Consider the following 12,815-nt stretch of genomic DNA (forward strand, 5'->3'; position numbering starts at 1 on the left):
AATTAGATCATGGCTGATCTGATTGTGGCTTTAACTCCACTTTCCTGCCTGCCTCCCATAACTTTTGACCAGAACAGATCCAAAACATTCACCTGTTCTCTTTCTCTCTTCAGTTACTAGTAAACATGCAGTTGCATTTTTTATTTATATCAGGTTTTCAGCACTTTTTGTTTTTCTTTTGCTTTACTGGTATTTTCTAACCTTCCACTTGTTAATAAAAATATGTACAGCTAACCTGTTTTTGGTGCAGATGAAATGGTGCCTTAGATACATGTGAGGTTCCTCCGCTATGTCAAATATCGTATTGTGTTCCTTAACATCCACCTGAGCACGAACAGAGGTCTGAGCAGGACCTCTGTTTAACCTCGCATGCAAAAGAACTTATCTCTGGCAATGGAGCACTCCTTCAATACCGAAATATATGTACTCAAGCCTTGAAGTGAGGCTTGAACTTATAACCTTCTAATTCAAAACCAACAATGCTACTAACTGAGCCCATTGACATTCATGGATAAGGTGAGATGACAACCAATGTGAGTATATGTGAGATTTGTGTAAAAATTGACAAGTGGAAATCTGTAGTAAACATATGACGTCCATTTCATACTGTAATTAATATGGCAAAGACTTTCAATATAAATTAAAGTGGGAGTTTAACCATCACTCCAGAATCTCAGAATCAATGTTTATGAATAATTCTAGCTAACTTCAGTATCTGTTTTCTGTCCTACTTTTTTTTTTAATAGTTCAGTTTAAAACTTAGCATTCATTACATCATCTGGAAACTGTCTTGGAGGGATTACTGAATTTGACAATGTGAGGGAGTAAAATGTTGCATAGAATTGAAATAACTAGGTTCCCTAAAACACCCTTGGCTAATGGTGTACCTGCTGATGCTCTGTCCACTCCCTCACACTTTAGTGTCATTGGCTCCTGCTTTCCAGCTGAACCATGATTAGGGCAAATGATTTGCTGTGGCATTGACATCCCCCTACCAAGTCTTACAAGCTTCTACATTTACCTACATGGGTTTTCTACCCCTGCACTGGCCACCTCCAGTTCCTGCTCCATTCGTCTGCAAGGTTATGTAAAAAGATTGGGAGAGTGTGACTAATTTGATAGCTCTTTCAAAGAGATAGCATAGGCATAATGGGCCAAATGGCTCCCTTTCATGTTATAAGATTCTATGATAAAAGTGGAATTGGTGGAAAATGCGAGCTGGCCAACCCAGAACCCTTCATGCGAAGCATAATTTGCAGCCCAAGTACCACAATTCTGCTTTAAATTCCAGTGACCATTCTAGTATCGGAGTAGTTATGAGTAATTATAAATCATCATATTCCTGACCAAAAAAAAAACAGAATTTTGAACAGCAGAGAAGAATTCAAAACCATTATAATTCTTGTTAGTTTTCTGACTGAATTTTCCAATCGAACAGAGATTTATGTGTCCAATGTTTCCTTTCACCCTATCCAGTTACTTGATTTCAGGCCTCCTCAGTCTCTGCCCCAACCATCAACGGCCGTGCCTTTAGCCAGCTAAGCTCTGGGTGACTGTCCCTAAACTTTTTTCACTTCTCTGCCTCTTCCTCCTTTACTAAGAGGCTCCTGGGAGCCCACTTTTTCGATCAAGCTTTTTTGGTCATCTGGCATAAATGGCTTCTCCTTTGGCTGTGTGTAATCTTTTCGTCCGATCACTCTCCTGTGGAACAACTGAGAGTGTCTTGCCACTTTGAAAGTGTGCCGGGGCATCCTGGGATGGTGAAAGGCGCTATTTAAATGCAAGTCTTTCTCTATTTCTTTGCCTGCACAATACAATGACTTGGAATTCCATTGGGCTACCTGATGCCAGGGGTTTTCAATAGTTTTATAGCCGGCAGGGCCACGCGATGGCGCTACAGGGAAATGTATTCTTCAGAATCTGGACATTCTCTGGTTCCAAAATCCACAAGACTCAATAGTTCGCCTTCAGCGTCCAATTTTGTTGAGGGGCTGCACTTTTTTTGGCTTTTGTTTTTTTTTTCATGTGTTGTTGGAGAGGTTTGTGAACATTGTTTTTTTTGTTTAAAAATGTTGTCTCTCAGCTGTAAACCATTTTAGAATTTTAATATCCACATATACAGATCATAAGATACACAGTTGCACGGATATAAATGTAGATTATAGATTCGAATGTGATTTCAGCAACTCAGAACAAATGATGAATAGTTCATGTGCGAATTTAACGATCTATTTACACCAGTAAAGTGTTTCGGGGTAAAAGCAATCAATAATTAAAAAAAGAGGAAACTCCTTCGAAAAATCGCGACGGAATGTCTACGTGTACTGAGCACTGTCAAGAAATAAGGAAGAGCTAAGGGGGATAAGCTGGAGAGATAATGAAAACTCACATCGAAACGGACCTGGGCAAATTGAGTACAATAACTTGGAACTTTAATACAGCGATACCACATCCTTTGGAAAAATATACTTCTTAAATTTCACAACTGTTTAAAATAAATCATATAAAATATACCTACGCGTACGTGAAGGTCTTCGTATGCACTTATCATTATTAGTTATAATTCTGTGATGTCCCCCTTAATAATGCGACAATTATATCCCAGTGTTATAGCACTGACCATTATTTACAAAAATACTGTGGAGACATGCCTTATTGGATTGTGACTGTCAATGGTACATTTTCTATATTTTGCATGCAAAGAATTTTTCAGCAGCAACAGAAACAGTCTGGACCAGAATTCCTATTTATTTTCTTGTATTTGAAATAGTTATTTTCTAATTTTACTTATATCCAGATCTTTTAAAAAAAAATCGGAACTTTCTACTGAGTAACGATGGTTATATTTTCATTCTAGTTAAAGAATTGCATTTGGGATCGCTGTTTATTTGCAGGACAATTACAGAGTTAAATAACACTGATAATCCGAGAGGAACAGGCTTTCAAATAAATTACACCCCAGGTCTGAAATGTCAAGTTTGAAACGTTGCAGTTTCAGTTGTCCAGGACCTCGGGAGTAATGCGGCCTGCGGTGGGTCCAGGCCATACAACCTCTCCCGCTTTAAACTAGACTACACATTCCAGGCCTAAACTGCATGCCTTGTTTTTTTTTATTTTACTGAATTATACAATACCATGTAGACTTCTTACACAGAATAAAAGAACATTTCATTTTTTGTTCATCTACAAAAAGTACAAACCAACTCGCCTATAAATCCACATGAATTACATTGGTATACAGTGCATAAGATTACGTTAAAAAGTCAGGTGTCACAATACTGTTTTTTTTTAAATCTTTCCCAATGCCAAGAAACACTAAAATATGTATTTTCCCAATACATATTCAAATTAAAAAAAGGTTAGGATAACTTTTTTATTATTAAAATGCATGTTAGGCTTGATTTACATTAAATGTCAAAAAAAAACTACAGGAACGGCAAATATTGCCAACAAACTGCACCATTGACTTATTTTACAATACTGATAAGTTTTGGAGGCTATGCGGTGTTCTTTATGTTGGGTAGCTACAAAAAAATTAGAATAAATAGGAACTATTAGATTGAACTTCGCTGAAAGTGCCTTCACAAATGGTATTTTTCTTTCTCTAGTAATCATTCACTTATCGCTTTAAATAAGGATCCAAATAAAGTTTTTTTTTTATGGTCAAGAACGCACCGCTGCTGCTGATGGAGCTGTGGCAGTGCAGGGCCGGGGGAGCATATTCCACGGGCTCTCTATATAGTATCACATTACACAAGGTTTGATATCTTGGTAAGTCACTTGCTGATGATAGTAAGATCCATTAGTTGATGGATGCATTGAAGGGGACGTCATGGCGTTGAAAGAGAAGACGAATTCTTTCCTGTCACACATGCTGGGAGACTGCGAGTGATATCGCGGAATTCCTGTTAAGAGAAAATGGGAAGAGAAAAGAAAAACGCACCGAGATGAAGAAATGCCATTCAAGAGAAGCTTCGTTAGGAGCTTGTATTTATCACTAAAAAGCCAGCCTGGTCATACGTTGCTTTCAAGCTAGGATGCGGTGAATAAAATTAAAATGAAGGTTCACAATAGATCTGTTCAGCTATCATGGGAGCCCACTCTAATTCTGTGATAGACACATATCTTTTCATAGGACATCTGTTATTAAAATGATAAATTCGACTTAAAGGTTTGATTGCAATGTGTCCAATAGAGACCAATAATCACTGTCACCTCACTACCCAATAATGTATTAATCTATGAACTATTTCTTAAATCTATGTTCATAACTCTAATATAATCAATCAGTTGCCTTTGTTATACTATCACCTACATTTAACTTATAATATTTGCACCAAATGCAAACCAGGAAATATTAGCATGTCAAAATTGAGTTCCAGTTTTCCCATCAGGTCGCCTCACATTGTATATTCAAGTATATTTTACACAGAGCGGGGATCCCTCTCAAATAAGAAAGCAGAAAGGACCCCTCTCTGATTGTCTCACTGATTACTGAAGAAAAATTGCCACCCTGTCGGCTGAATTTATCCGGCCTTATTTCTCAGCCAAGTGTGAGAGATATACGAATGCTTACCATGATTTGTGCAGTGAGGCTAAAGTCACGTCATTGCGAATTGTTACTAACAGAAACCCTTTTAGGCAAGTTTCTGACCTACACGTTTAAACACAGTGTTCACGCACGTCAAAGCTACTTAGTTTCATGCTTAAATTAATTTCCTTCACATGTTCTAATATCTTGAAATTAGTCACGCTCAAAAACTTAACGCCCACAGAAATGAATTATTTCCGTTGTATTTAGATGCCGTCTTAGACGACATACTTGAGTTTTGTTTGTCTACATACTTTCACATCACAATGTAGTTATGCCGGTTGAACTTAATCTGATCGTGTGGTTAAAGTGGCATATTTAATATCATTATACTGCTGGCCATTGTAAAATGCACAAGTTTTATTTTTTTTTAAAAAATACTTCCACGAGATGGAGGCCTTGGGGATTTAATTTTTCCCATGAATTAGTTGCTGCTTTGATTCACAAAGTAGAGCCGGTAGCTAAAGTTGCTTTATAACTGAAATCAAAATCTATTCTTGCCTAGTCGGAAATTGTACATCTGCAGTTATTGGTATACGAATGTTAACTCGGTATCTATCAGCCAACAGAGGGATCGACCCGGTCATACCGTTTGTGGTTGGGTTTTTAAAGCTGCTCCTAGTCTTTAACCGTTTAAGATTTGAGGCTTTTTAAACGCGGTATATTTGCTATTCGGTCTATTTACAAATTAAATATCCCAGCCGGAATGCTCACACAAATGATAATATTAAAAATATTTCTGGGGAGAAGTGGGAATAGACATTTGTGCGGGGTGGAGAGTGGCTATTCTTCCCTCCCCACCCCACCCCCAACACACACACACCCCACACTGCAGATTCACACAATTAATCGTGCTTCTGGCGGGGTTGGTTTGGGGCTGAACTGCACGCTATGAATCCCCAGTAGACGGTTTCTGCGGCAGGGAGTCGGCTTTTTTGCATTCTGATGTTGTTGTTGCCGTCGAGTTGGCACCACAGTAAACACTGTCCCTGCGGGGATGGCATCGAGATGTTTTCTTTGACCACGTTTTGGAATTTGTTGGAAAAACAAAGGCCGGGTTTATCCGTTCAGTTTGTTATTATTCCAGCCCAGTAACCAATTACGTGTGCGGAGAGGAAGCAAAAACAACTTACTTCCTTCACTTAATGACACTTTTGAAACTCTTCCACAAGACAACGGCTCTAAATCCAGTCTCTATCAATTTCCTAATGCATCTCACTGGTGCACAATTCATACACAGTGTGAAAAACACCATGTCTCTTTTTTTTTTAACAGATTTTTTACCAATGTGACCAAATCGAACGAGATTTCAACCGCCACGTTTATTCACCAACACTGCCAAATCTTTTGAGTTTTAGAATTGCTATCTGCAGAAGTAAATACGCTTTTTTTTTGGGAAATGCTGCATTAGAGAAGCCGTGTCAGGCAAATAATTGGTTGAAATCTTATTTAACCCTTGCTTTCATTAAATTGCGTGAGCACCAGTAAGTTTATTTTTCTTTTCCCTATTACTGATGCTTAAGGTTTACACCGACACAAATGGAACAATAAATCGAAATGATTGCTTCTGGAATTATGGGTTCTATACCTGAATTGACATATCCTCACCGGCAAGTAGCGCACCCTTCTCTATCACAACAACATTGTTCCCGTCTACCGCATTGTGTGCACATTCTTAAAATCCTGCTTAAAATTAGATTATCAGTTTATCACTTAGTCATATACTGCTGCTCTGTCGTTTTAATGCGGAGTACCTCCTGCAACATAGAAGCATAAATACGTTTGCTTATGTCTATCTGTAATATATCTATAGCTCTGTACCTTGTATATCGGTAGCATTGTGGCTATTTTGATGTAAATAGGACTGATCTAGGGAGTGCGCTTGCAGGTTTGAAGTTAGATTCGCCGACGGGTTGCACGGTGATAGAGACTGCTGTTTGATGTAAGGAGCCCCGTTGTTGAGTGCGGAGGCCGATGGAGCCCACGCTGAAGCCGAGGTAGTATACATGGAGTGAGGCTCCATCACCCCACCGCCGGTCAGCAAGGGAGAGGCGGGCACCGAGCTGTCGGCGTGGTTGGGGTAATCTCCTACCGAAGACCCTGTACAGCTTCCCATATAGTGCCCGTTGTTGGTCGAGAGGTGAGAGACAGAATGTCCTGGTAAACCCATCCCGTCAACGTTGTTGGACAAATGTCCATTCATCATACTAATGCTACTATCTAGAGAAAGCCCGTTCGGAGCACAGGAGATGGGTCCTCTTGACCCCTGGAAGTTATAGGTCTCTGGGATGTGGTTGAAGCCCAATCCGTTCATCATGCTGTACATTGGCTTAAGGGCCTGGCATTTCCTGCGAAAACCCCTTGGTCTGCGTCGAAAGGAACCCTCCTCAAACATGAACTCGCTGGCGGGGTCAATGGTCCAGTAGTGGCCTTTGCCCGGTCTGCCCAGACCTTTCGGCAGTTTGATGAAGCACTCGTTCAGGGAAAGGTTGTGACGCACCGAATTCTTCCAGCCTTGGTAGGAGCCCCGGAAAAAGGGGAAGCGGCTCTGGAGGAACTGGTAGATTTCGCTCAGGGTCAGCCTCTTGGTTGGTGAGCTCTGGATGGCCATCACAATCAGGGCTATGTAGGAGTACGGCGGCTTCTCTGGGCGTCGTATGCCAGCGTTTGTTTTCTTAGTTTTGGTGGTGGAGATGGCTGATTCCATCACAGAGGTCTGATTGTTGGGCTTCTCGGTGCCTGCAGACATGGGGCTGCTCTGGGCCGTGCTATGAGCCGGCGGCTGCTGAACCTCGGCCGTCATTTAGGAACAATTCTCACTCGGCAAGACACTTTACAGCGGAATCGCCGGCAGCTAAAGCTCTGAGCGCTTTGATTCAACTCCGCCGTTTCTTCAATATTCCCAAAACCGTCAAGCTGTTTCAAAATAAAAGTTTTTTTTGGCTAGAATGTTTCTATTTTATATATATATAAATATATATATATAGTTGCTTTTAAATCCGGATCTTCCAAAAAGTGATAGGAATGCAGTTGTTAGACGCTGTAGGAGAGGAAGTCCTTCCTTCCTCGGCGCAGTTATTTCTTCAGCTCTGCTACTTTTTGCATGGGTCGCTTGGACAGGGAGCAGCTTTTCATCGCAGTTGTTCTGGGATCTGCCACGCCAAAGAAATCGCGTTTACTTATCTCTTGTCATCAGCGTCTCCAACCTCTCGACTGTCAGACGTAAAGGAACAAGGAACTCCCCGCCCCGACCACCCCCCCCCCCCCTCTCCACTCCCTCCCTCTCCTCCCCCTCCCACTTAGGTCAGGACTGGTGGGCTGTTAAAGCGTTTCAACACCCGCCTTCATTAGTGATTTGATGTGGTATCTGTCTTTCTCTACGCAGTTCAAACCAGCTTTTAAGGCCGGCGGGGGTGTTGGTTGGTGGGGTGGGGAGGGGGGGTCAATATATGTGTATATACATAAATGAGTATTAACTGCAGTTAATTCATAAAACCAACCCTTGAATAAACGTAAATTATAAGCCTTGATAAAGATTTCAAGCTGAAAAAAAAAGCAGGAACTGATAGAATGATTTTTTTTAAACATGTTATTCTATTTAAAAGGAAAATAAGTCAATAATTTGAGCAAAAAGATATGTTCCCGTGAAGAAAGTGGATTGTAGAGACTACAAAATGAAGTGAAGGTACAGAATTAGCGGTCTAACAATTTTTTTTTTACCAAAAGAGAAAACACAAGATTAAATCTCACAATAGTACAACGTGTTTATTGTACTTTAAGGAGCAGTTTATATATTTTTTGAGGAATCGTTGATAGTAAATTAGTATTGGATTTTCCCCTATTTAAAATGTAGATCAGATACACATTCCGTCCCTTGTTTGAAAACTGATGTTTAAAAGACAGGAACATGTACAGGATGTTTATACAAAAACAATGTAAACATCTGCAATCTGCCCCTTTAAAGAAAATTCAATGAAATCCCGTCTAATACTGTTTCTTTTCTGTTACTTATAAAATGCTCTTTGTAGCCTCACGCCTGACTGTTTAGATATTCTCTTTATATATGTGTGTGTGTGTGTGTATATATATATGTATATATATAAATAAGTCAGTACAAGCTGAATTGTGCCCACTTTCTGGCCCACAGAGTTTGCCACACACACACACACACACACACACATATTCTGTCCCAGCAAGAGAGAGGAAAAAAGCAGCGTCGTGAACGAGCAGCCTCGGCGCCTGGCATCGTTTGCAAGAGCGTGTCGCATCCCCACAAACACTACCCAAAGGTAAGGGAGATCGCAACTATCTCTGCACTGCTTTCATGTAAAGTGAAAGCTTTTACATGATTAGAAGCCAAGTGTGAGAAAGTGTGCTTTGATTCGGGCGTCGTGATTTAGAAAGTGCCATTCTTGCTGTTTAAGATGAAGTACAAAAGCAAATGCCTGTGACAAGCCCAGACGGCGCCTGTACCCTGACTTTTTTTCTCTCTCTCTGGTAAGATCACGGAATTGTTTTTTTTTCTTCCAAAGTTATATAGAAAGCGTTGAATTGCTAACAAGGTTTGGATTAACGTTGGAGAAGGTCGGTTTGACGTTATTTAATGCCGATAAAGTTGTAATCCAAACTCCCATTTTTACATATCAAATTTTGGCGAAAATTATGATATTGAAGGGAATTTGCATCTATTTTCCCCTGGGAGTTATCCCCAAATTAAAATATGTAGCACTTTAGAGATTCTGTAACCGATTTGCTTTAGTTTTTCTATGAAAAGTAAGGTTTGCCGAAGTATAAACGACTTCATTACGAACACACCAAACACACTTCCGAAAACAGTAGGACAGCCAGTTGGAGCAGCGATTTTCAACAAATACATATCATAGTCCTCATTAATGCATCGACCCTAATCAGAGTTGTACCATCATTATTGAACACTTTCTACAGAGTTGTGTTGCACCCCCCCACCCCCCCCATGTACACAATAACATCACAATATTGAAACAAAGGCACGATTAAAAAAGGCCACATCCCTAGTGCAGTCTGGTTGCGAAGAGCTAGTTTAGTTTTAAAATGATAGAGAGCAATAACATGCTGCATCAACTTAAACGATAGAGTGCCTCTTGCATGTGGCAAAAAAATAACATTTGTAATTGCAAAAGAAAAGTATTTTTTTTAAAAGCGTTAATAGCACAACTAACAATATTGCGAAAAAGAACTTGGTGCACTCAAACTATAAGACCAACAAATGTGTTTGTTTTTTAAACGCAATGGTAAGAAGGAGAAAGGCAAAACTATAAAACTTGCCGGATCCTTCTTTAAATCTGGATGAGAGGATTTGTAAACCGAGCCGTGTGCCTCCAGTGAATAAGACAAATTCGAAAGTTATAAATGCACGGTGTATTCAAGTGACATATTTGCCTAAACAGTTTACAATTTCTTTTGTTAATACTTGAGGTTGATTATCGAATGGGCTGTTGTTAAGATGTCTTTCGACCTATTATACTTTCAACATTTAATTTCCTTTTTTTTTGATAGAATGCACGCCAGCGCCTCTATAATAATATTATACCCATCTGTTGAATCACTGCACTTTAATGATATTCACACGCCTTACCCACCTGCGCACAGGCACAGTATCCATTAGGAGAATTGTTGACATGACTTATTTACAGTAAATGAGAAATAGACCCCGACCAAGACAATAAGTTGTAGGATTTGATTGCGCACACTAATGTTAAAATATATTCCGATTTCATGCATATATATATATATAATATTAACACAAAATATTATACAATTATGTGCTTTAAGTAAAGTAGGCGCAATAGACCGTTCCAACCTGTGTGAATTGATGAACAGAAAAGACCACGCTGTAGTGTACACTTACATTTTATTATTGCGTATATTGAGGCAAACGATTTAGAAATGATGTCGCCCTATCATCGGAATATAGGAACATGTTTTATAAACTCGACTTACTATGATAAACTATATATATCTATATATACCCGTGTTTTAGGTATTGCGTCTACTTTTTGGTACAGAACACAGGTTGGATAAATACAAGTATTTGCTTTACAATCTATCTGTGGAGAAAGAAAACTACCATGAAAATATATCATCTGAGATGGTAGCTGGAGAGAACTCATTCCTCAGAATCAGATTAAAATGCATTTAGTGGTGATTATATGACATTTTCTGATGCCCGTAGTACGAAAAAGCTATTAACGTTAAAATGCGTATTAATTATAGATTAAACAACATTATCAAAAAAGGAATAGGTTCAATTCCAGGTGTAAAGTACAGATTCAATATTGAAGGTAACACAATGCTTATCGAATTTAAACAACCTAAAATTATACGCCTACATTTTTAAACATAATCTGTTCTAAAATCACCTCTTTTGGAACACCAATGTTTTACATTTCCCATCCCACCCTCTTGGGGCAGTTTGATTCCACCCCACTCCCCCGCCTCCCATGACCGCCCATTAAAAAGCAGTTTCCGTTCAAGATCAAATTCGGCATCGACCAAGTCGTGTTGATTGGATTCGAGATTGTATGTGGGGTGCAAATAAAATTAATACAAGAGGTATTATGCTCCATGAAGACCCCAGGTTTTGGTTGTTATTGTAAACAGGCTGCGCAATCAGTGACCCTGTTAGCCGGGGCCAGGCATTTATCAGCACTAGGGGCTGAGGTAGAAGGAGCCGAGACCACCCACGGCTGGAATTAAGGCACGCGTGTGCCCCGTTCCACTCCCTGCTTTTAATTAGCCTCTCCCTCCCCAAGATCACCTTCGACAGGGGTTATTTTAAAATGTACAAACCCTCCCTACAAAAAACATCAGGGTAGCCATGGAAATTGATCCCTCAACGTTTATGCAAGGCGAGGGGGTAGTGACAGGAGTAATTCCATCAACTGTTAAAAGTTTCTTTCCACCACCCCCCCACCACCCCCCCCTCCACCCCCAAGGTGGTGACAGAATAATGTAGTGTCTTCTTAATGGACGCACAGGGACGGTTCGTGAGCATTAAAAAAAAGACTTGCAAAAACCATCTATAAAGCGCGACCCATGATTTGGGAACGAGAGATGTATTATGAATTGTTGGATGCTGTTGTCTTTTGTCTACCACTATATTCAGCCGACATACACGAAGCCAAGAGTAATATGGAAAGGAAAGAGGCGCATAAAGCAATAGAGCAAAACATGGTCCGTGCATTTGGTCTAGTAATGCGATTATTAAAGCATAGGGAGGTCGTTTTAAACAATGTCAATATTGTGATGTGTAGTGTAATAAATGATTCTGCGGCAAGAAGGAAACAGCAAAGGTGTTTTTCTGGCTGCTTTATCATGCATCACTTTTAGCAATAGCTTATTTTACTTATACATAATCTATACAGGAACAACGCCAGCAAACTGACCATGCATTAGGCTGGAAATTCTGGCCGGCTCATGATATTCTCCGAGCTAGACTTTGTGGGATGAGAGATTAGGGTATGTCTTCACGCGGAGGAAACGCTCCTTCAGTTCAGCTATGCTCTCTGTTGCTTAAATAATATCAGGGATGTGTTGACAGGGGAGAAAGCGTACTGACGTGTTAATATAATTTAAGTTTATGCAACAACATAATAGGCGAACTCTTGTCACTGAATTTTAAATGTTAAATGCACTTGACATAGCAGGAAGGAATGTGCCACATACTGGGCGTGGAGTGAGGGTAAGATGCTGAGATCGGTTTTATGTTGTAAAATATAATCTCAAATTGAGCAGGAGCACAAGGTTTGCGGTTGACTTTGTGCGCGTGCATGTAGTTATTTAAATGCGATGGGAGACGAGGCGGATTGAAATGAATAAAACGCAAATCGATTGACTGGGTGATAGGTGACCTTGTTACCTTTATTGCAATAACCAACAACTCAGCTGCTCGCTACACTAGAACACGTTGCTTAACATGGGTTTCTTCTGAATAGTAATGAGCTCTATTGCCTGCATTTTGTGACTCCAGTGGCAATTGTGGACAGGTCATACGCTCACAATCTTCATTAATAGGGAGGCTCGGGCGGAACCTGTACTTTCTAAGAGAGATGGTCTTCAGCAGATAGTTAACATTTTTTTTTAACAATCACCAGCAACAAAAGCCCGAGTGTAATTTTCAGCGTGAATACTTTAACAAAATGTTTTATTAATGAGGTAAATCTGTTTTGCTGTGGGGATGTAAATT

The 12,815-nt window shown here is 39.9% G+C and overlaps 1 protein-coding gene across 1 annotated transcript; it reads right to left on the reverse strand.

The window, feature by feature from the left end:
- Positions 1–2,008: 2,008 nt before the first annotated feature.
- On the reverse strand, positions 2,009–7,520 carry foxf1 (forkhead box F1). Its single transcript, XM_078544599.1, has 2 exons — positions 6,413–7,520; positions 2,009–3,905 (listed from the first exon to the last, which is right to left on the reverse strand). The coding sequence occupies exons 1-2, from the start codon at positions 7,392–7,394 to the stop codon at positions 3,745–3,747; spliced, it is 1,143 nt and encodes a 380-aa protein (XP_078400725.1). The 5' UTR covers positions 7,395–7,520; the 3' UTR covers positions 2,009–3,744.
- Between the last annotated feature and the right edge of the window lie 5,295 nt (positions 7,521–12,815).

Source organism: Cetorhinus maximus, chromosome 6 (assembly GCF_964194155.1).
Source record: "Cetorhinus maximus chromosome 6, sCetMax3.hap1.1, whole genome shotgun sequence".
NCBI classification, from domain to species: Eukaryota; Metazoa; Chordata; class Chondrichthyes; order Lamniformes; family Cetorhinidae; genus Cetorhinus; species Cetorhinus maximus.